Below are 27689 nucleotides of genomic sequence, written 5' to 3'. Positions count from 1 at the left end.
GAAAATGTTAGTACCAAAGGCTGTGACCTTTCATCTAATACCATAAATGGACTTTGTCAAAACTATTAAGAAATTACAGAAGTGCTTAATTTATAAAAGTTTGCAAAATCACATGATCAGCAATAACCAATGGCACTTACTAAAATATGACTCCTGGCTTGAATGATCACATTGGGTTGACTTCAGTACTAAAATTGTGTTTTGTTCAGTTAAGATAACATGATTCTGTTTGAGTGACAATTTTTGTTCCTGTATCCTTTTATTGCATCTACGAATCTGAATGTATAATATATGTAACATTGTTGGTGTATTTTATAACATGCATATCTATTTCTTTGTTTGTTGAAACATTGTGATAGTTTATTCTTTGCTGATTGAGCAATAATTAATTAATGCCATCGGTTGGTCGTGTTATAGTGCAAATAAAAACTAAATGAAAGCTCCAGCCAAGCTAGAACTTCCAATGAATGACCTCCCAAACCTCCTGTGAAAGAGGCACATGGGATATATGCAAATGACCCTTATGAACATCAGGTGTTTCAGGTATATGGCGATTCTGATTGCCCATGATATTTACGTTTGAAGTCATTTTAATGGACAATTTCAGGCCAATAAAGCTTAGCCTGTCTCTTACTTTATTGCATGTTTTGATTAGTCTTGTACAAGGAAGCACCTAATTACAGTCTCCCAATAAAACTTCTTCCAGCTAATGGACACAGATATCTTTTCTATTCCTCTCCAGTTGTTTTTAAATCTCTTCTCTGCAGTCAGTATTTTCTGAGGAAATTCGGTTGGGTAGCATTCGGAAGACATGCGTGCGTAAATGGGTGTACCTTTGTTGGGCGTTGAGCTGGCACCTCGGCGTTTCGTAAAAATCTACTGCCAATCATTAGCGGACCAGAGTTCCGCTTTGGCGATCCCTTACTGGGAAAAAGCCGAAAGACAAACATTGGTCATTTATAAATTATTGTCTGTTCCATAACATTTAAAGAAGCTCTTTTGGGGAGAGGCATCATCCCATATACACGGTTTCATTATCAAAGACTAGAAACCCTTATGCCAGGATTTGAAATAACATATCAATAAGAAACTGGTGTAAATTGGTGTCCCCAGGCAAAGTGCAGCCTCTGGTGTTTTGTCTGTTTCATCTTCTTTGCATTTCCATTTACAGGGCCATACCTCTCAAGTGTCCAGATTTTCATATTATTCATATATACTATCATATATGCAATGTATATACTATCTTATATATATATATATATATATATATATATATATATATATATATATATATATATATACACACACACACACACATATATATGGGTCTACTTTGTTTCGTTGAATCTCATTTCACTGAATTTCATTTCACCCCGACCACTTCGCTGAAAACACAAATTACTGAAAACTCATTTCACTGAATCTCAGTTTACTGAACTAAACTTAGTGTATATGGCACTGTGTAGAGAACTGTAAGGCAAGTAAAAGGTATATGCCCTTTTCCCCACTGTAGTGCAATCCTGGAGTTAGTATATATAGTTGTGGGGTGTCGGGGGCACAGTTTGTTTTACATTGTATTGTACCAACAACTTCAAAGCAATACATTTCAAACAATAGGCATGCATAGTTGCAACACCAATGACAATATGCACTCCACCTCCCTAACTATATATACTAACTCCAGGATCACACTGCAGTGGGGAAAAGGGCATATACCTTTTACTTGCTTACACTACTATACACAGTGCCATATATATTAACTGCAGTTCAGTGAAATGAGATTCAGTGAAATGAGTTTTCAGTAATTTGAGTTTTCAGCGAAGTGGTCAGGATAAAATGAAACTCAGTGAAATGAGATTCACCTACACACATATATATATATATATATATATATATATATATGTATATACACATATATATATATATATATATATATATATATGGGTCTACTTTGATTCACTGAAAACTCATTTCACTGAATTCCAATTCACCCTCAAAAAAATCGCTGAAAGCTCAAATCACTGAATGCTCATTTTGCTGAATCACATTTCACTGAATGTAAGTACTGTTGGGCAAATAAAACGTATATGCTACTTAGCTTTTATATCATGCTTTTTTTGGTCTGTTCATCAGAAAAGTTGTGGTTTTCTGAAAAATCAGTGAGGACTGAAATCACTATATAATGACAGACATTTAAGTTTCAAACTTGATATCCTTCAGAAGATGCAAGGTAACACAAAACCTTTTATTCTAACAATTTTCTATGTTTATAAGAAGAATATTAAAATCTGTCCCTATATTTGACCTTTTACCCCCCCCCCCCCATTATTTTTGGCTTTTTCCAGTTTTCTTGTTCAAAGAGGTTGAGAGGAGTGTACAGGGGGGCTTTGCCAAAGAGATGTGGTGTCCACCCAACTGATAACATGATATCATGACTTCCTTCCACTCTAGAACCACTGGCTAGCCCCAGTAACTATCCTATTACTGCCCTAGTACAGGCAGAGGTGGCATGCTGTACCTTAATGATGGCATTCCTTTCAAAGACAAAGCTTTTATTCTATGGCCATTGCTAAATATTAACACTACACACACCCAGGTTTTATGCCAGTAGCAGACCTTGAATGTTAAAATGTTGGTATTACTTCTGTAGCATAATGCTAGTCTAGCAACAGGCTAAATTGAAGTTAAATGAATATACATGCCATAAACAAACAAGAAACATTCCATAAATTAAGCAGTCATAAAGAAGTTCAAAAAAGTAAATAATTAGACTGTAACTACACATACCATGTTAAACATAATCATACCGCAGAGGCATGTCCTTTATCGAGAATGGTAAGCATATCATTTTAAAGCACCTTTTATAGGATAAACTCAGTGTCAGCTATAAAGGCAACCGTGTTTTCAATTAAAAAGAAATTACACAAACTCAAATGTCCATACAATGACACCTTTCCCTCTACTGCATATCATATAAAATACAGTGACTAATACAATGTACATGTGCCGTTTTTCAGGTAAAAGTATAATGCTATAAAATCAGTTACAGTCTTGTGGTCATGAAGTTACATTACTAATTTGTTTCAAGCACCATTAAAGAAGTACAGAATTCCTGCCCTTCTAAGTTTTATACTTGCAACACTTGAACAGGACGAAAAGTGGCTAGTCATTTTAAACACACAGATAGCATAGCTTTCAACCTCTTAGAGCAAGAAATCTGGACAAAGCCATAAATAAAAGTGGGACAAAGGCCCAAAAATAGGGACAATTTTCAAATATTGCTTTTACAAACTTAGAAGGTTGAAAGAATAACAGGTTTTGCATTAGCATGAATTTCTAAAGGGCAGGAAGTCTGAAACTCAAATTTCTGTCATTATTTTCTAACTTCAATCTTTAATGATTTGCTACTAATTTGCCAGAAAACCATAATTTTATGGAAAATGGACAAAAAATATGAGGTAAAAATCTGGACATTCTGTGAAAATCTGTACAGGAGAGAGGTGAGTCACTGCAGATAGTCATTTGAGATGTCACTTGGCAATTGTGTTATCTCAAGAGAAGAAGATTTAGTGATCACTTATATTCTCTAGTAACAACTAGGAAGGTAACAGAAATTAACCTATGTGGAAATTCTTTATTTTCTTACTGTATGCAAAACACATCTGCTAAATTAAATTCTTTTCAACATTTTATGAAGAAACCTAGCTGCTTGAAGTTGCTGATTTACAACTGTTGTTTTGAGCAGCATGCACATATATTTGTTGCTTATAAAAAAGTGATGCTTTACAGCCTGTGCAAGTGGGAGGAGTTAATACCAATTATGATGTCGAACAGAGAGATTGGTGAGCAGGCACCAACCTCAAACTGGGAAGTTGTGAATCAGAGATATTGAAAGCCGCAGGGGGCACCTCCACGCTGGAATATTTACAATCCACGATGCAGAGCTCAGGCTTGGAAATACTGACCGTCTTACTTTCAACAGGAATAGTTACAGTGACTAAAAACATAATTTTAAAATTGTTAACTACAGTCGTCTGACAATAAATGATTCTCATCACAGTTTATTTGCAAAAGGTTTTATATTTATTCTATTGGCCAGGGCGGACCCTACAGACACTTGATGGGATTAAAATTATACACAAGAAAACTCAATTTGGCATTATACTACAAAAACAGAAAAAAGTGATATCTTGCTAGTTTGCGATTTAAAACAAAAAGTTCTTACATCCCCCTTGTCCATCCTGCTGTAAATTTATTTGATGCACTGTGTGAAAGGGACATCAGGCAAATGTTGAGTAACCAGCCCACTAAAAGATTTTTCAGCATGACCCCAGATGAAAAGAGACTAATGCATGATCTCAGATCAATTTTGAACAAAGTAGACCGGTACAAGGTGGTGTCGTGAAATGGAATTTTATTGAAGAAACTGCTGAACACTAGGGTCATCACCTCACATCACCTTGTTTCATTAAGTTGTGGCAGACCATCTAATGGTTCCTTCAATTTTGTTATCCTGAAGGTCCAATCCAACATCTTGGACCCTCCATTGAGACGTATAGTTTTGGCATCTTTCCCCAAAACTGAGCCACTGGTTAAATTTATTGATGTATCTCTCAAAGGTTGTATAGATAACATTAGCCATATTTTGAAGGACTCGTGTACATTTTTGGAAAACATGACAGATATTCCCTTTGCAATGGACTGGCTCTTGGTAACAGCTGACATCAACAACTTATTTTCCATTATCCCACACAGAGAAGGGATTGTTTTATTGAAGTGATTTCCAGTAACCAAAACCTGGATAATAACAACATCAGACTGTTGTACAGTTTATGGACATTGTTTTACATAAGAATTTTGTGTCTTTGAAGGGAAATATTACTGTCAGATGACTGGAGTAGCCATGAGCATGGTATGTGACCCACTTTATGGTAATCTTGAATTACAGAGATGAGAGAGTAATATTTTGTTTAAGTCTGACAAATTTAAATATTGTCAGACTTACTTTCGTTGCCTGGACATTTTTTTATGATTTGATCAGGGTATGGGGATACACTAAAAGATTTTATTGCATAGATGGACACTTCTATAGATTTTTATTTTAATTTTTCCCACTCCTGTTCCAGAGAACAGACTACTTATTTGGATGTTAAGATCATCAAGGATTATATGAACCAAAGGTTTCAATCATACATTTGTAGGAAACCTACTCACAGGAATTCCCTGCTACATTTTCATAATTACTATCCTTTCCAACACAAAATGTGTCATTACAGGGCAAATAAGCACAATTTCTAAGATCATCTCTAATGATGTTGTTATCAGAACTGAGTTAAATTGCAGAAAATGTTACAGGATAGGGGATCCCCATAGGATTTGGTGGAAAGTTATACCCATAAAACTTCGGCCAAGAGAGGTGACATATATGCACCTTTTATTTTTCAGGAGACAGTAATGATTTCTATAGTTGACACACACCTCAGGAACAGCTTTAAGTCATATGAGAGAGCTGTGGTTTTGAGCCACACCGTAGATTCTGAAAATACCAGGCAGGTTATATGCAAACACTGGTGTCATGTTTCTCACATGGGATTACCACAAAATACATTGGACAATTAACTGTTTTTGCTTACAAAAATAAATCAAAATTGAAGAGAACTTTTGAGAGGGATGGTGGTGAGAAAAGCACCTTTACCAACAACTATAAGGGCACACACATGTGGCAGCTGCAATCAGTAAGTAAATAGATTGCAAGGGCCAGGGCTACGTGGCACAAAAACTTTGGAATTAATTACTGTTAGATGGCTTCAACTGCAATACTGTGGAAGTGATATATTTGGATTGCTGCACAGAATGTGAGGCATTTTACATAGGTAAAACAGAAAAAGTCTTAGGACAAGAATATATCAACACACATGTGTTGTGTTTCAAAGGATGACACAAGAAAGCTGTTGTTAAACATTCTGTTTGCTCCAACACGGGCATGTATCTGTTTTCTGTACTTAAGAAGGTCCAAAAATAAATTGTAATTTTGTGAGTTATTGCAGCAATTTAACCCTCCAGGTCTCATTCAGAATGTCAGCATAGCATGTGTGCTAAGTATAATATTCTACCCTTTAAAAGTTAAAGTGAAAAAATAATTTTCATTTGTTTTTGTTTTGTGTCCATACAGTTTGCTTTTATGCACTGTGTGAGTTTTTTTTCCTTTTATTACATGTATGGAGATGTAGCTGAAACATGTTATAATAATTGGCAGCTATGTTTTTAATCTGTGTATTCTGGCAGTTTACAGTGTTGTGTCACTTAATGATTACAGGAAGGGTGTGTTGTTATTCTTCTTCCTGGACACGTGGCTTTTTTAAAGTTTAAATATCTGGGACTGCTCATTGTTTATGTTCTAATGAAGTCTGACACATAATATGACAAAAGAACTCAACCATTTTACTTTTTTGTTAAAGTTTTATTAGAAGGCTTTTGGATATGTTCACTGGGTGACATGATAGTGCTCTGCTGAGATTTTTGTTTTATCAGTTATGATGTATAGAGTGTAGCATAATTATGCTACTAAGATGATTGTAATTCACCTATAAAATGCATCAGTTATATAATCTCTTAATTTTTCTGCAAACTGTGTATAATTCTCAGACATGACCTACAACATCATTGCTATAGATGCTTGTATAAATGCCACCATAGATGAAAATGGTCTGCAATGGCATTCACAAAATGCTTGAAAGGATAGTTTAAAATTCCTAGTCCTCCATCCCCATGGATGGGCTTCACGCCTTCACCCTCTTATGTAATATATCAACTCTGAGGTGACAGCAGCCTGCTTCTCCCATTCATTAACTACCTTCACTCAGTGTGCAGTTCTTGGCCCTTAATCTGTTGTCCTGCTCCCCTCACATATAGTAATGTACATGCTTACTCCATCTATAGCAAATGTTTTCATATATGTTCTTGTGAATCCTGTGAAGGAAAGAAGAATAAATGAACACATGCTTGCACAAGTTTAACATTTTAGCATTCTTTTCAAAAGAACAACTGTACTTGCAAATATAATCCACTGATGCTTTTTCTGTTTTCCTAGGTGTGCCTTGAAAAACTTTGAATCATGGAATGCCAGTTTGTCTAAGATTAAAGTCAACCTTTATGGAAATCCTTTAAACTGCAGTTGCAATATCACCTGGCTTCTTTCTAACTCATCAGCTGTGATTCTTGAAAGGTAAATAAAGATACATTATGCATTTTATAAACCTACAAAGGGCTGCACTAGCAATGAGGTAAATGCCTTTAAAGATAACCATGTTCCACTGTCGTACTTTATGTCATATTATAGAATGAAAACTCATTATAATTCAAAAATGCGCACACTGATTGGATAGAGCAATCAACGTGTCTGCTGTAAATCCAACATTAAATTCATGTAAGTAAGTCTGGCTAGCTGCAGCTATTAAAAGAAATACTGACAACCACCATGTTCTTGGGTTTACAAAGTGGAGATAAATTGAACCATCAGAAGGGTGGAAGACACTTATACCCTTTTCAGGGCAAACAAAACAAAGTGACTTCCAACACATTAAAAATACATATATCTTATGACCAAGATAGCTTCAGTTAAAAAGCATTGCTTATTCATAAAAAAGGCACATCCTACATCTTAATTTGTGTGGAGAACAAGTGTTGGCATATGTATGTCTAGTACATATGCTGTATACTTCGAAGCCCTCCGGAGTTAAGAAAGACTGGAAAAACACTATAGTAACACAATATTCAAAGATACACTGCCATTATTTAAAAGGCTTCAATTCACTCCAGTGTGTGAATAATGCTGGCAGTAGAGTAGCTAGGGTGGGGTGAGATGGGCAACTGGTGCAAAGTGCTGGGGGTGCTATTAGCTGATCCTGATCTTTCTTTAATGCAATACCAGCTTTTAAAATTTGGTATTGCATTTGTGGTCAAACCTGAGAACTGTAGTGCTCTGTGTTTAATCTAAACTGTAACAACTGCTTGCTACATTGTGCGAACAGTGTTCGGCCTCACAGAGAGGGTCCTAGTAGGAGTGGGTGTACACCAGGGTTCAGCTCTGAGCCCACTGCTGTTCATACTAGTGATGGACTACATGGTTGGAGGGGACAGATTAACAAAGTTGTTGTATGCAGATGATGCAGCATTACAGGCAGACACTGAGCAAGAACTCCAGCAAAGTATAGAGCAATGGAATACAAAATGGAAGGCACATGGGATGAAACTAAGCACAGATAAGGCAGTGATAATGGTAGCAAACTGAGACAATCAGAAGAAGCTGAGTATTGAGATAGAAGGGAATATAGTGGAAGAGGTAAATAGCTTCAAGTATTTTGGAGGGGTGGTTGAGGAGAAGGGTAGTCTGAATAAAGAGATCAAAGCTAGAATCAGGGGGGCTGCAGCCAACTGGCATAGAGTGTCAGGCATAGTCTATGACAGAAGAATGCCAAAGAAGCTGAAAAGTAAGGTGTACAAGACAGTGATGCAACCAGTACACTACATGTATGGTACAGAAACCTGGGCAGTAAAGGCAGAACAGTTGAAGAAGCTAGACATGGTGGAAATGAAGTGCCTGAGAAAGGTGGTAGGATGCACACTGTGGGACAGACAAAGAAATGAGGACATAAGAGCAGAAGCCAAAGTGGCTCCAGTTGCAGAAAAAAAATCAGAGAACAGACTACAGTGGTTTGGACATGTGCAAAAAAGCAGAAGGCAATCTGGTGAGGAAGAATTGGGACAGACAGGAAGAAGGTAAGAGGAAATGAGGGCATCTATCAAAGACGTGGATGGATTGTGTGAAAGAAGATCTGCGACAGTCAGGCATGAGTGTCAAAGAAGGCAGAAGTGAGGCACTGAATCGAGAGAGATGGTGACAGTTAACATGATTCCCCAACTCCATGTAGAAAATAGGAAAAGGGGGGGGGTGATGATGATGATGGTCCACAGTGTTCTGAGACAAGGAGAGGCAGCCAGTGCTGACAAAGAAGGTGCACAGAAATTTGTCGAGAAATCTGAAGAATTGATAGAGAAAGAGAACAGATTTTTAACTGTGATGAAACAGGGCTTTTCTGGACGAGATTGTCAAGTAGGACTTACATAACCCAAGAAGAAACTAGGATTCCAGGTCACAAGCCCATGAAATATAGGCTCACACTTCTCCCGGCAGCAAACACCAGTGGAGACCAAGCTGAAGCCTCTGCTGGTGTATCACTCGGAAAACCCAAGATGCTTTGGAAAAAAGATTATAAAATCAAAACTACTAGTAATGTGGAAATTAAACACCAAAGCCTGGGTAGACCAGTCAGTTTTCAAAGATTGGATTTTTGAAGAGTTGCTCCAAGTGTCAAGAAGTACCTGCCAGAGAACAATTTGCCAATGAAAGCTCTTCTGCTTCTGGACAATGCCTATGCCACCTATGAGAGTTCAAGGAAATTCTTCAGATAGACTATGACTTCATCAAGGTTCAGTTCCTGCCACCCAACACAACTTCTTTCTTTCAACCTATGGATCAAGAAGTCAATGCCTCCTTCAAGGAGCTCTACACAAAATCACTCTTCTCAAGGTTCTTCAACATGACCCATTCTTCAGATAAAACACAAGGAATTCTGGAAGAATGAGTTCAACATTCTTCATGCCATATCATTCATCAAAAGTGCCTGGGATGGAGTATCGCAGAAAGCCCTTTGTGCAACTTGGAAGAAACTGTTTCCTTCATTTTCTCAGGGTAAAATTTTGGATGAAGCAGCTGAAAATGCTGAAGAGCTGCAAGACATCATTTCCACAGCAGAGCACCTGAACACAGGAGAGGTGAATGAGGTGGATGTGGTGGAACTGCTACAAAACCATGACGACTAGCTCACAATGGAGGAACTTACAGCACTTTGCAATGAGCAGTTCAAAGAAAAAGAAAAAAAAAATTCTTCTGAAGAAGAAGGATGCCATGGAAAAAGGACCTATGCCAACAGCTTGCATTAAAGAGTTTTTATCCAACTGAGAGAGGATGCAGGCAACAGTCTTAGATTGGCACCCCAACACAGGTGACGTTAACAGGATGATGGACTTGTTTAACAAAACAATAATGCACCACTTCAAGACCATCCTGAAAAAGAGGTAGAGACAAGTCACCCTGGACAATTTATTTTTCACCTACACCTGCCAAAAAACAAAGGGAACATGCAGGACTGGGTGAAGAAGACTCCCCTTCCAACAACTAAAGACTAAGTGGACTCTGTAAATAGTGTAAATATGGTGACTCATTTTCAGTTTTTGTCATGGACACTGGTAGGGCTGGGTAGTGAGAATGGGCACAAGTGTATGATGCCGAGTCACCTGAATGAATGAGCCAAGTAGGGGAGCCACTGAGCAAAGTCCTTGAGAGGGATTACACTGTGTTGTGTGTTATTATTTCTTTGGGGGTGTGGATAGGAAACTGTTGTAAAATGTTTTAAGGTATAATTTATATCACATTAAAGTGAACTAAATAAAACATTAATCATAATCAGAGACAACAGTATTCATTTCATAACTGTTATCACACAATGATGTAATGAGTAGACATTTTAGCTGGACAGGAAACATGTTAGCCTGCATTCTTAGATGGATTTAATATCAAATAAATTTGTATGTGACATGAGCCATAGTTTTAGGAATATACAGTAGTCCTCCATTCCTCCTCCAAATCCTCTCCTCTATTTAAGAGATGTTCTACATTTCAAATCATGGTAAGCTACATTTTTTTTTATTTTTTTTTAATTTTTTTTGGGCTGGGAATGAATTAAACCATTTTCCTTACATTTGTATGGGAAATGCCAACTCACAATTCAACTGTTTCACAATTCAATCGCTATTCCAGAATTGAATACTCCGAATTGTGAGGTACCACATGTATTGAGTTTGAAAGTTTACTTGATCTTGCCAAACTGTGTCTGTGAGATGAATCACTAGTAAAGTTCCATTACAGAATTTATTCCTAATCTGGGTTACATTTTGCATCCTGATCATTAAGTATTATGTAGTTGTTACACAAAAGTTATGCTGTTTACTTGTTTGTTTTTTTTGCAGTTTTACTGCAACAGATGTCTTATAATGCTACCACTTCCCTGTGCAGATACCCTTGGAGAGAGGAACTAGTAGTGTTCCAATTCATTGTCCCCTATGGATTGACAACCATATATAACATAACGTCGGTACCTGTATGATGCTGCAGGTACTGTATTTTAGGGTCTATATTATAGTATTGAAGTTTTAAAACTTCTAATGCTATAATATCGTCTCGTTTTTGTTGAAAACTCAAAATAGCGAAGCCACGGAACTTCAAAATCTTACCTAGGGTAAGATTTCGGTTGTCCGTTCCATGGCTTTGCTATTTACTCTACTGTGGTGAGAAGGTTACAGACCGGGGTAAGGTAAGTATGCAAACAGAGGTTACGGACCAGGTTAAGGTGATGTTCCAAAGACCAAATTACCACCATAACAACTATAAATAAATGCTATCTGAGGGCCATGCTGCACAATGCTAGAAGTCTTAATCTCAACATGCACTCGCTTGAAGCACTCCTCAAAATGGAGAACATTGACATTTGTGCTGTAACGGAGACCTGGTTTAAAGCAGCAGAAAGCACCCCTGTACTACCAGGGTATAACTCATTCCACACCTGGACCATGGCTCAAAGCTCCAAAGGCAGTGGTGTCTCCATATTCATAAAGGATATGCACACCTCCAGACTAGTAGCGCAGCATAATGCATCCGAGATACTCCAGGTACAACTAAAATTGGGTAAAACAGCGATTCAGGTCGTAGCCTGCTATAGGTCCCCAACCATGTCCCAAGACTCTCACTCCATGTTCCTAAGCACCCTGGAAACTATTAAAGTCCAACCTAACACTCTCATACTGGGCAACTTCAACTCCCCCTCCATCAACTGGGAAAACTACTCATGCATGAATGCACTGGCCCAACGCTTACTGGAATTCATCAGTTCCAATGCCCTGGACCAACTCATTCTTACCTCCACTAGAGGTAGCAACATCCTTGACCTGGTTATTACTAACATGGGCAACCATTGGTCTACACCAGTAGTCAATTCCTCCCTGGTTAGATTTGACCCCCCCCCCCCACACACACAAAGGTAACCACCATGAAAAACTTCTCCAAAGCTGACTTTGGGCTCCTAAAAACAGAGGTGGCTAACTTCACAGCACCCATAGCAATGGAAAATAGATGCATGACTGCTGAATCATACACCAATGCACTGTACAAACACGTACATAAATGCATGGAACTAGCCATACCCAACAGAACCAAGATGCTCTCCTCCAAAAAAAGGAAGCCAGTCTGGTGGCCCCCTGCCATTAATAAACTCTACAACAGAAGAAAGAAACTGTTGCAGAAAAAGGAGAAGTCACAAGACTGGAAAAACTCCCTTATTAGCCTCAGCAAAAAGTTGAGATCCCTTATCAAAACCTCTAAAGCCAGCTATGAAGGCAGAATTGCTGCAGATACTAAAAACAATCACAAAGCCTTCTATAGCTGTATCAAGAATCTCCAAGGCAATACCCAGATTTGCTCTGAGTTACTGCACAATGGTACCTCCTATACTGAGACAACAGATATTGCCAACATACTGGCCAATAAATTCAGTGCCAACTTTACCCATCTCTCTCCCCCTAAAGGACCAATCACAATACCAGAAGAATTTCAGGCACCCAGTATTTACTGCAGCACAGGTTAAAGTTGTGTTGTCCAAGGCCAAGAGCACAGCTTCCATGGGATCTGATAATATCCCTGGCTGTGTTCTGCATGAACTACAAAGTGAACTGGCAACACATGTGAGTGCCCTGTTCAATCACAGCCTCACCTCAGGCTTTGTCCCTACTGAATGGTGCACTGCTACAGTCATCCCTCCCCATAAAGGGTGATCGACTACAGACCCTAGGAATTATTGACCTATTAGCCTGATGAGTCTGATATGTAAGGCTATGGAGCACATCATCATAGACCTAATTAACAAGGATATAGGGAATCTCCAAACTCTAGATCCCAAGGAATTTGGCTTTGTAAAAGGTAGATCATGCCTGCTCAACCTGGTTGATTTCTTTGAGACAGTCACCAGAGTTGTGGATGAGGGCAAGGCAGTTCATACAGCCTACCTCGATCTGGCCAAGGCCTTTGATGCCATTCCCCACTCAGGAATTATAGATAAACTTGCCAAACTAAGCATCACCCCCTGTATCACTAGGTGGATTGAAAATTGGCTCACAGATAGAACCCACAGTGTGAAAGTAGCAGACTCCAGGTCAGACTGCTGACCAGTCACAAGTGAAGTCCCACAGGGTTTGGTCCTGGGTCCTCTGCTGTTTGGCAACTACTTCTTAGAAGTCAAGGCCAACATGGAGGGACTCTGGCTGACCAGGTTTGCAGATAACTGCAAGCTGGGAACCATTATTAACTCCCCAAGTGATGTAGACATCCTCCAGAGAGGCCTCACTGAGACTATTGACTGGTGTCAAAGCCATGGCCTTAAGCTTAATGTCAAAAGATGTGCCATCATCCTCTTTGGGAAAAACTCATTTCCCACTAATTACTATATCAATGGGAACCCACTGAACATTGAAGGCATAATAAGAGATCTGGGGACACAGGTTGACAGCAACCTCTCCTTTGACCACCACATTGCCACTGTGGTCAGAAAGTCCTTCTATGTGGCTCATCTCATTATCAAGGGTTTTGCATTCAGGATGAAATAGGTCATCATCTCTCTACTCCTCCCTCATTAGACCAATCATTGAGTACAATGCCCCATTTGGCATGTACATTGCTAGACATCTGCAACACCTGGAGAGGCCACAAAAGTACCTCATGAAGAGGATCCTAAGCCTTAAACACATGTCCTACATGGACAGACTCAAAAAACTCCAGCTATTCTCTGTCTCATATCATTTACTACTAGGTGATCTCTGCTTGACTTACAAAGCCATGTCTGACCCAGCTCTGTTAGAAATGCTACATCTAAAGAAATCCCAATCCCTCCACACCATATGCTCCAGAAACCTCAACCTCATTACCACTATTAACAGAACATGCTGGAGGGACAGGTTCACAACTTAGAGACTGCCCATGTTCTGGAATAGATTTCCCATACATGTCAAGCAGAGCACCTCACTGGCTTTCTTCAAGAGAAATCTTGATGAGTGGATGAGAAATAGAAAGTTCATCCCAGGGATCACTCCAGTGGCTCTACTTGATAGAGGCACTGAGAAATAACGTTGGGCGGCATGGTGCCAGGGCACTTCTACGGACTAGGCTTGTACAGGCTTTAGGGCCATTAGTCTAGTGCACACCTATGAACCTATAATCAGTTCTCTTTCACCTTCCCTGCAATTGGAGCTACTTGGGCTTCTGCTCTGATGTCCTTATTTCTTCTTCTGTTCCACACTTTGTATCATATCACCTGTCTCATGCACTTCATCTGCATCACCTCCAGCTTCATCAGTGGCTCTACCTTCACTGCCCAGGGTTCTATATCATACAGCACCTCTGTTTTGTATACATTACTTTCAAGTTTCTTTGGCCTTCTTCTGTCATACACTACTGCTGACACTCTGTGCCAGTTGGCTGCAGCCCCTCTGATTCTAGCCTTAACCTGCTCTTTCAGACTTCCCTTCTCCTGCACCAGCCCTCCCAGATACTTGAAGCTGTTAACCTGTTACACTGTTTTCCTTCCTTTCTCATTTCTCAGCTTCTTCTGATTTTATCCATGTATTACCATAACAACTGTCTTATCTGTACTCAGTTTTATCCTGTATACTTTCAGTGCTGCATTTTATTCCTATATCATTTGCTAAAATTCTTGTTCAGAGTCTGCCTGCAATGCCAGATCATCTGCACACAGCAACTTTGTTGAATTGTCCTCTCAGATCTGTTTGTTAATGTAGTCCATTATGAATATGTATAGCAATGGGCTCAGTTAAACCCTGATATATGCCCATTCCCACTGAGAAACTCTCTGTGAATCTGAACACTGTGTTTGTATCACTGGGTCTTTGTACATAGCCTACCTTAATTCTATCAATGTTTTTGGGGCTTGGAACCATCACAGGACTGGTCAAATCAGCTTTCTTGGGACCATGTCATACAGTTTCTGTAAGAATGTCCAGATGGACTCCTTCCACATCTCTAGCATCTTCTCAAGTATCTGTTTCACTGCAAACAACAGGTTGGTTGTACTACATCCTGATCTGAACCTTAACTGCTAATCTCCTAACTTACTTTGTACTGCTCTATGTAGTCATCAGCCAATCATCCTCTCCAAAACTTTCATGCAGTGTGACAGAGGTTTTACTTCTATACTGCCCACAGTTCTGAATGTCCCCTTTGTTCTCATACACTGGCACTAGTATGATTATTCATTCTCATATTTATTATCCATTCATCTGGGATGCACCTTTCTCTCCGTACAGCTATGAGTACTCGCTGGAGCTATTTCTCCTCTAACTCACCCAACATATCTGTTGTAACCTCGCCTGAGCTTGCTGCTTTCCCTGACTTCATTTTCCTTAATGTTCTTCTTACCTCTTCTAGGGTGGGCTTCTCTTCTTCTTTCATTGGTGGCTGTGAACAGATTCTGTGGGATTTTCATTCAGAAGCTTCTGGAAGTACTCCTTCCATCTGCTTTTAATGTCCTGTGGACTGCTGAGCAGGCTGCTGCTGACATCCCTTATTTAGGGTGGCTGATGACTGTTCTTTATATTTCTGTCTTTGCCTTGAAACCTGATAGAGTTTCTTTGTGCCATCTACTGAGTCACCTTCCAGGAGCTCATAGAGTGCCTGTGATGCCTTGTTCTTTGCTATTGCAGCTACTGTCTCAGCCTCTTTGTTAGCCAATCAGTATTTCTTCTTAACCTGGTTCTTCTTTTCTATCTACCACTTTTTCCTGCACTCCTTTCTTTTGACAACTTCCAGGACTTCTGTATTCCACCACCACCAGCTTTCCTTATGTACCTTATTACCACACCTGGCTCGGTTGCATATTTGTTCTGTATTCCTCACACAAGCAGTTTTGAGGCATTGCCATTCTTCCTCAGCTCCACCTATTTCCTCTTCCTGTTGAGGTGCTACAGCCCTGAGTAATTCCTTGAACTGTTGTACTTTCTCTGCAGTCATCTTCCAGGTCTTCAGCCTGGTCTCTGCTGACCTTCTGACCACTGCTTGCAACTGATTATGGCAACCAGTAGTTTATGCTTTGGGCCGACTGTTTCTCTGGAGATGACTCTGCAATCACTGATTTTTCCCCAGTGCCCTTTCCTTACTAGGAGGATGTCTACCTGAGTTGCATGTTGGCCATTCTTGAATGTAATCTTGTGACTATCTCTCTTACTGAACTATATGGCCACCGTCAAACTATTTGCCAGACAGAAGTCTAGACTGGCCTCTTTCTTTATTCCTGTTGTTTTACCTATGGATCCAGGCTGTCCTCATATCCTGTTCTGTCTGTCTGTCTCAATATGAACATTTAGATCCTCCATTATCAACATCAACTCATGTTGTCCTGCTTTATCTAGTAGGTCTTGCAACTGCTGCCTGAAAGCACTATTTTCCTTGCTATCACAGCTCCACTTTAGGGCAGAGGAGTATATTTTGAATATCACCCTGTCCTTATACTGAAGTCTGATTGCCATGAATTTGTCAGTAATTCTGATGACATCCCTCACTGTCTTTGGATGCCTCTCCTTCACCACAGTTACAACACCATTTCTAATACATTATCTGACATGAACCTAGATGAACTGTGTGTGCATGAAGCTGATGAACAGAGACTGAGTGAGAATAAATTAGATTTACTGCAACGTATTGATTATGGAGCAGCTAGGGGTAACAACAAGGTAATTCTTCCACAAATCCCAAATTACACCATAGTATAATTTCACTTGAACAAGTGATGTTTTATGGTGTTCAGTGTTTCCTGAGAGAGTTAAAAAGTATAATATCTATTACACTCAATGGAATTAACTCAAAAGGCTGGCAAATGAAAAAGATAATAATCACTATGACAGCTGAAAAGGGAGGAACCTGGTCATATTAAGTAGGAAATTATATATAATAATAACAGTTACATATTACTGAAAATAAGCATGAGAAGTATTTTCCTGGTTTATTATACAACCAAGAGTTGCTTTCCTTTCTTGAGAGGTGCAGGGAGGTGGGATTTTTCAGTCAACAAGCAATGCAACACACCAACTCTACTGACATACAGGGAGGAAGACATGACTATGACCCATATAACCCAAATTCAGTTAGCTGCTCTGGTGTTTGTTAGAAATGGCAGTGAGCAGAAAGGAAGGATAAGGCAATTTCTTCTCACCTTTCTCCAGAGGAAGCGGCTGGGATGATGTTCCTGTGAAGATGTGCTGCTTTTATAACTCAGTGGAGAGCAGAGCTTATGGTGACAGCTGGGGTAGGAAAGCAGGCAGATCTGGGAGTATTGTCCCTCTAGGGCCTGGGGCAGGGCACAACCAGGACCATGCTTCATGGCCCACCCAACCTAAATATACCATAAGGAGGCAAGAATTCAGCTGCATCTCCCCAAGTAGCTGTAGCAGCTCTTTGGTCCCTCACCTCTCCTGCACAATTCAGTTTGTCAACTGAGTGGGGACAGCTGGTGATGTTAGGTGGGTTAGCCAGTATGGTATATTAGATGGGACTTGAGTAAAAGTTGGAGTTTATGAGGGACACTGCACTACCAAGGAAGAAAAACATCAGGATATACAATAATGTAAATACAAAAAACAAAGATACATCATTCCTATATAATAAGGATCCATCAGAACCATACTAGTGAACCTTTCTAAAGGTGCACAAAAGGACACCTGATCCACCAGGTTATCCTAGAATATTTGTCTAAAGAACTGGTGACCTATAGGAGTGGCATATTATTGGATAACATATTGAAACCCCATATTTGAAAGTTCAGGCCATACATTAACTGCATTGATGATTTTCTGAAACAAGTTAAACAGCTAAAATGGAAAGTACATACCCTTGGGTAGTAATTGATATCATCTCATTATATTTCTCTAGAAGACTTAATCTTGGTTAACCTTTTTCTCCAACACACCTGACCATCAGCTGATCCCCCCCCCAGTGCCTCCACTCATCCACTAGTTCTTTCCACCCCTTATATCTTCACTGTACTTTCTCTGATTAAAGTTGTGTCCAAAAAGGCCAGTGCTGAAGTGAGAGTATTTTTGCCTTATTTGTGTCCCACCAACCATGTGTGCTTTTATCGTAATGCAGAGATTGGTGTGCAATGGGCTGTGTGGCATTTTGGCATACTGTGCCCCCCTCTGTTGACACGCTTCTTGCACCCCAGCCTCCAACAGACATAAACAAAGATAAGTCCAGGATGATGTAAAGGATAAGGCATACAGAGAAGGAAAAATGTTGAGTGTGTATTTCATTTTAAATATGCTTTTATTTTAAGATGGATTCCTGAGTGTTTTTCAGCATGTGTCTAATGATTTACATCCTGCCAAATATGAAAAATGCTAGCATGGAAAAGTGTAGAAAGTTCTTTTCTTTGTAGAAAGTTATTTTATGGAATTTGGAACTCATGCATAATATGGAAAGTCATAAACAGAGTCAGGAGATCTTAGTTAGCAGAATAGGTCAGTGGTTGCTTTATGATTGTTACAACATGTTGCTTTAATCAGAAAAAGGTATGTATGATTTTCTGTTCAGGAAGGCATGATCTTGATTTCCTAATCTTCCTCATATGTGCCCTTCTTTGTAATAAAAGAGATTATAATTTTCTGCTGAACTGTGCTGTGTGGACGTTATTTGGTACCCTAACAAAGGACACAGCTGTCATCCCTTTCCTGCACCTCATATGCTCAAGCCACTGATTGAAATGAGGTCGCCTGAGCCATAGTCTGGCCATAATTCCTCTATGCAACTGCACTGACTAAATAATCGCAACAGAATTTGAATTGATTATCTTTTTATTTATACTATAATTATTTTGTGTTTGAATATCAGTATTTTTGACAGAAGAGGAGAAGAGCCATGCATACATTAGCTGTGCCTATGTATGCTTATTTATTTATGTCACATTTTGCAAATATGTACATTTATTCTTCAGGACTTATTGACGAAAACAGCAAACACTATAATGATGATTTCATTTGTATTTGTGATGGAAATATTCATGATTTTGAATCTTTTTTTTTATCAGTTCGGTAGAAATTATTTTGGAATGTTAGTTATATGTACTACAAAGTCTAGACAAATTGCATTTCTAGTTGTCAGTCTATATGTTGTACCTTTCTCCCTCCCTCTCCCTCTTCTGCCAGCTTTCCCTTTGTATGACACATAGGGGCAGCAACAAGGACAATGGTTTTTCTTGTTGTTTGCATAATAAATTCTGACACTTTTATGGGACAAAATTGTTAGCCTTGTACCTGGACCATGCACACATGCACTCACAACTGTGGCTAATTTGGAGTACCCAATCCATCAATTGTATATCTTGTAATGTGGGAGGAAACCAGAGCACCCAGAGAAAACTTGTACGAATGCACGGAGAACATGCAGGCTACACACAGAAAACACCCCAGTTGAGAATCAAACCAGGGAGCATCTTGCTGTATGGAGATAACGCTATCTGCTATGCCACTGTACCAATCATGTTGCACATTGTTACAAGAAAGAGAATATGCCTACACAGAACTCTACAGCAGTAAACAGCTTCTTCCTTTTAACAGTCATCAGCTGTTACACATTGGAAAAAAATGTTTTCCTGTTTGAGGATTATAATAAAATAATATTAAATAAAATAAGTGCTTTAAAATCAGTGAACAGAGGTCAGAATCACAAATTGTTCAGAAGCAGTGAAAATAGGGTTTTGTTAATTTATTGGCAGAAGTGTATTTAGAGGAACAATAGTGACATATGTCAACAAGACTTTCAGCCAGAAGAAAACAGCAAAGCTCCTATATTTTTTTGTTTCTACTTACTGTACTTTTAGTCTTATTTTAATGGACAAAATTCTATCAAACAAAAAAAGTGTCTGTCTTATATCAATTAGAATGAACTTTCACCAAATACCATTGTGACAAAGGGAAATACTGCCAGCCCAGTTATCTGGAATTTTGTAAATAATTCTGTGTCATTTGTGAATATTGATATGATTTATACAGAAGTGTGTGTAAAGTACTGAGCAATAATGTAACCGCAGTATGCCCTATTGGACTAGAACAGGAATGTACCTGCACTATTGTGGTTGTTTAGATGTATATGTTTAATGGAAACTGGAACACAGGAGGTTAACTTAAAAAAATTCTGAGAAAGTTCAAATTAAATTGTTTCATAACCATGTAATAAATGAGATGTTATCTCTCAGTTTCAGTGCAGTAGCAGACACAATGTCTAGAGCTAGAAGTTTTTTGTATTGTCTTGAAGAGAAGTAATTACTAGGTTTAAGATGTAGAAGTTTTCTATTGTTTTATGACTTCCAGTATCTGCAAACATCTGAGAGATATGTATTTTTCACAGAGACATGCTAGAATTCTTTTAGTTTCTGAAAAATGGGGGTTAGCTTGGGAACTGAAGTCAGGTGACAAAATGTGATGTCATGCAAGCTAAACCAGCAGTAATATTCAATATTAATTTAAGAACTCTCTCAGAGAGAGACTGTGCATTTTGTATTTTGTCCTAGCAAGAGTATCCACTCCTCACCACATCTGCACTTGCCTTGCTGTAAGTTTTTAGGGCACAGTACCTCTTGTAGATTCAGATAGGAATATAGTAAAATATAGCTTAGAGGTTTTCTTTATTTATTTCAGACTGTCCTGCAATGTTGTTTAAAATATTTCCTGTGATTTTGAACTCAAATGTAACTGATTACTTACTGAGTATTGTCTTGTACTTTATTAGTAAATATATTTAAACCTTTTAATTTTTTACTGGTCTATTTAGAGATATTTAAGCTCTTGTAGTACTTGTATATCTATTTGGTGACACTGTACAGGCCACCCCTAAATAGCCTTGCTCTTGGTTAGACTACCATTTGGATTAATAGTAACATTACAGAGTAAGACTGGACATCCTTTGTTACGGGCCTTAAAGTAGCTGATAAGAGGTGGCTGGTGGCAGTGAAAACTACCTTATAGTCTGGGCAGAAGGGGGCATAGCTAGTAAACCTGTACAAGCCTTTTCCAGGTGTGTGTGTGTGTGTGTGTGTGTGTGTTTGTGTGTGTGTGTGTGGACAGAGAGGGTACTGGAGATCTTGGTTTGGCCACTCATCTGAGATCTCAACTCTACAGCTCTGCCAGTGGGGAGTCTTACTGGGAATATGGAGAAAGAGGGAAAACCAGCCCCAGATTGACTGTGATCTCTGTGTGTTCTTAAAGGTAAATTGCACTTTACTGTGTATGTACTTGTCATCCTCCCAGTGGGTACATTCACCACTGTTGCCAGTAGTGAGGAATGAGGCTCATTGATTATTGGGCAAGTACAGGGGCATCACATATTAATTGGTGGCAGTGGTGGGATATCCACATCACATATTAATTGGCTTGTAGTGGTGATCTACATTTTAGGATTCAGTGGTGTGGATATTGATTTCCTGTAGCCTGTAAACAGTGGTCACTACGGAAGGTGTTTGTACTTTCAATCAGCCACACAGTGAACATTCAGAGTTTCATATCACAATTGCTTTATTTATTTGTTTTTTGTTAGCTTAGTTAGTCAGGGAGAGCAGGCAAGCATGTCAGCAGAGTAGTATGGCAAGCTGACAAGGAGCCAGTTGGCTGAGATGTGCCAGGCTAAAGGACTGGTGCATACCAACCTGACTAAGTAGGAAATGATTGTAGCCTTGGGCACAGCTGCACCACAGACCAGCAATCAGTAGGACAACTAGGCTGGCCTTGGAGATGTACAACTGTCAGAAAATGGACAGTTCCAACTTTCCACAGAGGATTTAAAAATTCATCTGGAGTTAAACAGACTTGAACTGGAGGTCAAGCATTTGGAAATAGAAGCAGCAGAGAAACTACAGCATCTGGAAGCTGAGGAGAATGAGAGGTAGAGGCAACGTAAAAAGGAGATGCTGACTCTTTGCCAGGGTCATGGAGGTAATGGGAAAGGGAGTAACTGAACCTGAGAAGCAACAAAGGTCTGTAAATTTCTTCCACAATTTACAGAGGGTGATAATTTTGATAGTTTCATTCATATGTTTGAAAAGGTATGTAAACAGTATAATGCTAACCAAGGGCTCTGGGTATGGTTCCTGACCCCCTTACTCCATGGTAAAGCTGTAACTGATATTTCTAAATTGTCTGATACTGATTGATTAATTTATAATTAGAGTGCTTTAAGTTTACACCTGAAGCTTATAGGAAAAGGTTTTGCGAGCATAGATGCAAGACAGATGAAAGTGTGTGTGAATATATTGCTGAACTAAGCACTTATTTTCATAGGTGGGTGAGTGGATGTCAGCTCACCACTTTTGAAGGGCTGGCAGACATTTGGTGAGGGAACAAGGGCTTAGCACTTTGTCTGAGGACATGAGAATTTGGTTAGCTAATGGGCAATGCAATACTACAGATGAGTTGGGGAAGAAGGGGGACCTATACCTAGCAAGCAGGGCATCACTGCACAGGATACCCAGTGCTGCTCATGGGTCTAAAGGAACCCATGGTGGGCAGCCTAAACCACCCCAACAGAATCCACCAGTAGCAGGGGAAACCACTAGTCTAGGTACACGTCCATGACCAAGGGTTAAATGTTTTAAATGCAACCAGTGGGGGCATGTAGCATATAGATGTCCATGGAGGCATGGTGGGGAACAAAAGGTGGGAGACCCATTAAGTTGGAATGACAGAATGCTAGCAGTAACAACAAGTGTACCAAACTACCACAAGAAGTTATATCCTATCTTAGTAAATGGGAAAGAGGCCACTGCTAAGAGCGACACAGCATCTGACCTAAACATTGTGAAGCCTGCAATGATTAAAGAGGAGCACTACTTGCTTGGGCAGTCTACTCCAGTCAGAGCTTTAGGAGGGACCTCATTCCAAATACCTTTGACTAGGGTTCACCTTGACTGGGAGGGTGGAAAAGAAGCAAGCAAGTAGGTATGTTTGAGGATATCCCTGCAGATGTCCTGACAGGGAATAATTTTGATAATGCAGTACCTTGTGTGCATGCAGTTACATGCAGTCTGGCTTGGAGACAAGCATGTTGGTCTGGTAGCCTGGGGGAGACCCAGACAGACCGCACACTTGCAGCCAGGACTGGTGAGGTGGTTACTTCAGGGAGGGAGCTACCCTGTAGCAGTGAGACTGAAGGTGAGCCACAGCTGCCTGTGGGTACTGATGTTCCCTTGGACAGTGTGACTGCAAGGACAGAGGTGAGTAGTAGTACCCAGGCTGACAGTGAGGCAACACTGTCAGAGAATACCAGAATTCCTGTGGAATGGGAGCTGGGAAGGGTTACCAAGAGAGAACTGAGACAGGCTCAGCTCTCAGACCCTACATTTCAAGGCCTGAGAGAGGTAGCTAGTGAGGCACCTGCTTTTCAAGGGAAGGGGGAATCTGTATACTGGGACAAAGGGTTACTGTACAGAGAGTGGACCATTAAGGCAGTGCTAGAGGGTGAGAGAATGCAGCAGTTGGTGGTGCCCAGAGCCTACCATCTGGCACTTCTAGCCATAGCCCATGATATTCCCTTTGCAGGTCATATGGGCATAAAAGGAGGGTGGCTTAATGGTTAAGGTGTTTGCCTTACAAACACAAGGTGCAGGGTTTGAGTCTCACAAGGGATAATTGGCTAGGTTTAAAATGACTCGCAAGGGCAGTTAACCTAGTACTAACCTATGTGCAATGAAACATATTATGCAGAACTTTTACTGGCCTGGGATTTACATAGATGTAACAGGGTACTGCAGAACCTGTGAGCATTGCCAAAAGATAGGCAAGGCAGGAGACAAGGTGAAAGCTCATTTGATGCCTTTGCCTGTGATTGAGGAGCCATTTCAGAGGGTAGCTATGGATATTGTGGGGCCTCTGAGTACCCCAAGTTCCACAGGGAAAAAGTATATCCTAGTGGTAGTAGATTATGCTACCAGATACCCTGAGGTGGTGGCTCTGTCCTCCATTGAGGCAGAAAAAGTGGCAAATGCTTTGTTAGAGATTTTCAGCAGGGTAATTTTCACAAAAGAAATACTGACTAACAGAGGTGCCAATTTCATGTCAGACCTGCTGGCTTGCTTGTGGAAGCACTGTGGGGTGAAACACCTAACGGTCTCCCCCTACCATCCCCAGACTAATGGTCTTGTGGAGAGGTTAAACTCTCCACTCAAGATTATGCTACGGGCATTTGCAGACCCGTTTAAGAGAGAGTGGGACACATATTTACCCCACCTGTTTTTTGCATACAGAAAGGTTCCCCAGGAATCCACAGGTTTTTCACCCTTTGAGTTGCTGTATGGGCGCAGGGTGAGGGAACCTCTAGATTCAATTTGAGATGAGTGGGAGGGTGAGTGTGAATCCCACAAGGAGCCTGTTGTGGCATATGTCCTAAACTTCAGGACAAAGCTCTGGGAGCTCATGGACTTGGCCCAGAAAAACCTGGCAGAAGCCCAACAGCAAAAAAAGGTCTGGTATGACAGGAATGCTCAAGCTAAAGAGGATGCTGTTGGGCAGCAGGTAATGATTCTCATTCCTGTCATTCACAACAAGATCCAGGCAGCCTGGGAGGACCCTTCAAGATGATAAGGAAGGTCAGTGATGTTAACTACATGGTAAAACTGCTAGGCAGGAGGCAGGGGCATAAACTGTACCATGTTAGCACGGTAAAACCTTCCATGCTTGGGAGGACCTTGTGCTGAGTACTTACGTTGGATGGCAGGAGGAGTTTGAGGGGGATCTGGTGACTGATCTCCTTAGTGAGGCTCAGAATGACACCTCAGTGGAAGGGCTAGCAATGTTCCAGCAGCTATCCCCTACCCAGGTTCGATGAACCCGAGCAGTGTTACATGTGTTTGGGGACATGTTCCCTGGGAAACTGGGTGTTCCCACCTGGTTCAGCACCATGTGGATACAGGATCTCAAAGCTCTATTAAGCAGGCCCCTTATAGGGTGCCTGAGAAAGTCAAACTGACTCTGAGGGAAGAGATACAGGTATTGTTGGAACTAGGAGTAAACCAGGAGTCCAGCAGTTCCTGGGCCTCCCTAGTGGTGCTGGTACCAAAGAAGGATGGCAGCACCAGTTTCTGTGTAGACTACAGGAAATTAAATAGTCACACAGAGTCAGATGCTTACCCCATGCCCAAGACAGATGAAGCCCTAGAGCAGCTGGGTGGGGCTAAGTATCTTACCACTATTGATCTGAACAAAGGTTACTTGTAGGTGCCCTTGACTCCCAGTGCCAGAGAGAGGTCAGCCTTTGTGACTCCTTTTGCCTTGTATGAGTTCACAAAGATGCCCATTGGGATGAAAAATGCCCCAGCGACTTTCCAGAGGCTGGTAGATCATATCTTAGCAGGAGCAGGATATTTTGCTCTTGCTTACCTAGATGATATTGCCATCTACGGCTGACTCTAGCAAGAGCACCTTCATGTCAGGAAGGTGCTGGGCAGACTACAGAGGGCAGGGTTGACCATTAAGCCCAGCAAATGTCAGGTGGGTATGGCAGAGGTCTTCTACCTGAGACACAGATTGAGAAGTGATAAGATCAGGCCAGAGCCTGCCAAAGTGGAAGCCATTCAGGCATGGCCTGCCCCTGCTACCAAAAAGCAGGTGAGAGCATTCTTAACAGAAAGTTTGTCCCCAGTTATAGTACCATAGCTGCTCCCCTCACAGACCTGACAAGGAAAAACAAACCAGATGAGGTAGTGTGGACCCCAGGATGTGAATAGGCATTCCAGAAGCTTAAATGAGCTTTGGGAGGACCCCCTGTGTTAACCAGTCCAGATTACAGCAAATAATTTGTTGTGCAGCTGGATGCTTCAAACCATGGGGTGGGGGCTGTACTAAGCCAGGTCTCCTCAGAGGGAGACGAGCACCCAGTGGTGTATCTCAGTCATAGGCTCCAACCCAGAGAAGAATGCTATGCAGCTGTAGAAAAGGAATGTCTAGCCATAGTGTGGGCACTGCAGAAACTTCGGCCTTATCTGTATGGAAGAAAATTTACTGTAGTTACAGACCACAATCCCTTAACATGGCTACATCAAGCCAGCCAGCAAAATGCCAAGTTACTAAGGTGGAGCCTAGGGTTGCAGGCATATGATATGACAGTGCAGCACTGCAGTCGGGTTAGTAATGCCGATGCAGATGGGCTGTCAAGACAGGGTATGGGGTGAGGTATTCCCAGACAGTCAACCCTCTCAAGCAAAATTTCTCAAGGGACACTTGAAAAACTACCTTGAGTTTTCTGGGGGAAGAAGTGTAACAAAAAGAAATACTGCCAGACAGCTATCTGGAATTTTGTAAATAATTCATTGTCATTTGTGAATATTTATATGATTTATACAGAAGTGTGTGTAAAGTACTGATCTAAAATGTAACCAGAGCATGCCCTATTGGAACAGAACAGGAATGTGCCTGCATTGTTGTGACTGTTTAGATGTATATGTTTAATGGAAACTGGAACACAGGAGGTTAGCTTAAAATATTCAGAGAAAATAGTTCAAATTAAATTTTTCATAACCCTGTAATAAAAGAGATGTTATCTGTCATTGTCAGTGCAGTAGCAGACACAATGTCCAGAGCTAATTTTTTTTGTATTGTCTTGAAATAGAAGTAATTACTAGGTTTAAGATGTAGAAGTGTTTTATTGTTTTATGACTTCCAGTATCTGCAAACATCTGAGAGATATGCATTTTTCACATTGAGATGCTAAAATTATTTTAGTTTCTGAAAAAGGGGGTTTACTTTGGGAACTGAAGTCAGATGACAAAAAGTGATGTCATCCAAGCTAACCCAACAGTAATATTTGATATTAATTTAAGAACTCTTCTCAGAGAGAGACTGTGCATTTTGTATTTTATCTTTGACCTAGTAAGAACATCCACTCATCCGCACTTGCCTTACTGTAAGTATGTTTTTAGGGCATAGTAACTTCTGTAGCTTGAGATAGGAATATAGTAAAGTATAGTTTAGAGGTTGTCTTTATTTATCTGGGTTTGTCCTGCAATGTTGTTTTAAATATTTCCTGTGATTTTGAACTCTGATGTAACTGATTACTTACTGAGTATTGTCTTGTTCTTTTATTATTTATTATTAAATATATTTAACGCGTTTAATTATAGCTGGTCTGTTTAGAGATATTTAAGCACGAGTATTTGCATATCTATTTGATGACACTGTACAGGCCACCCCTAAATAGTGTTGCTCTTGGTGAGACTACCATTTGGATTAATAGTAACATTACACAGTAAGATTGGACACCCCTTGTTAAGAGCCTTAAAGTAGTTGATAAGAGTTGGATGGTGGCAGTGAAAACTACCTTATAGTCTGGGCAGAAGGGGGCATAGATAGTAAACCTGTGCCAGCCTTTCCCAGGTGTGTGTGTGTGTTTGTTTATAAATCAAATCTCAAGGAGTGTGTGTGTCAGCTACTTGGGCAGGGACACAAAGCACTGGCTGGACAGAGAGACTACTAGAGAT

General features: G+C 40.3%; 1 protein-coding gene across 1 annotated transcript in view; it reads left to right on the top strand.

Annotated features, from left to right (window-relative positions):
- The window catches only part of LRRN4 (leucine rich repeat neuronal 4), a 197289-nt gene that overhangs the window by 153927 nt on the left and 15673 nt on the right, over positions 1 to 27689 (top strand). Inside the window, exon 4 of the mRNA XM_044056510.1 lies at positions 7091 to 7225. Coding sequence (XP_043912445.1) covers positions 7091 to 7225 — 135 coding nt within the window. The remainder of the gene's footprint in view (positions 1 to 7090; positions 7226 to 27689) is intronic.

The sequence above is a fragment of the Protopterus annectens genome, chromosome 1.part2 (genome assembly GCF_019279795.1).
Source record: "Protopterus annectens isolate FY-2018-M chromosome 1.part2, PAN1.0, whole genome shotgun sequence".
NCBI lineage: Eukaryota > Metazoa > Chordata > Ceratodontiformes > Protopteridae > Protopterus > Protopterus annectens.
This window is presented reverse-complemented; position numbering and strand designations above follow the sequence as displayed.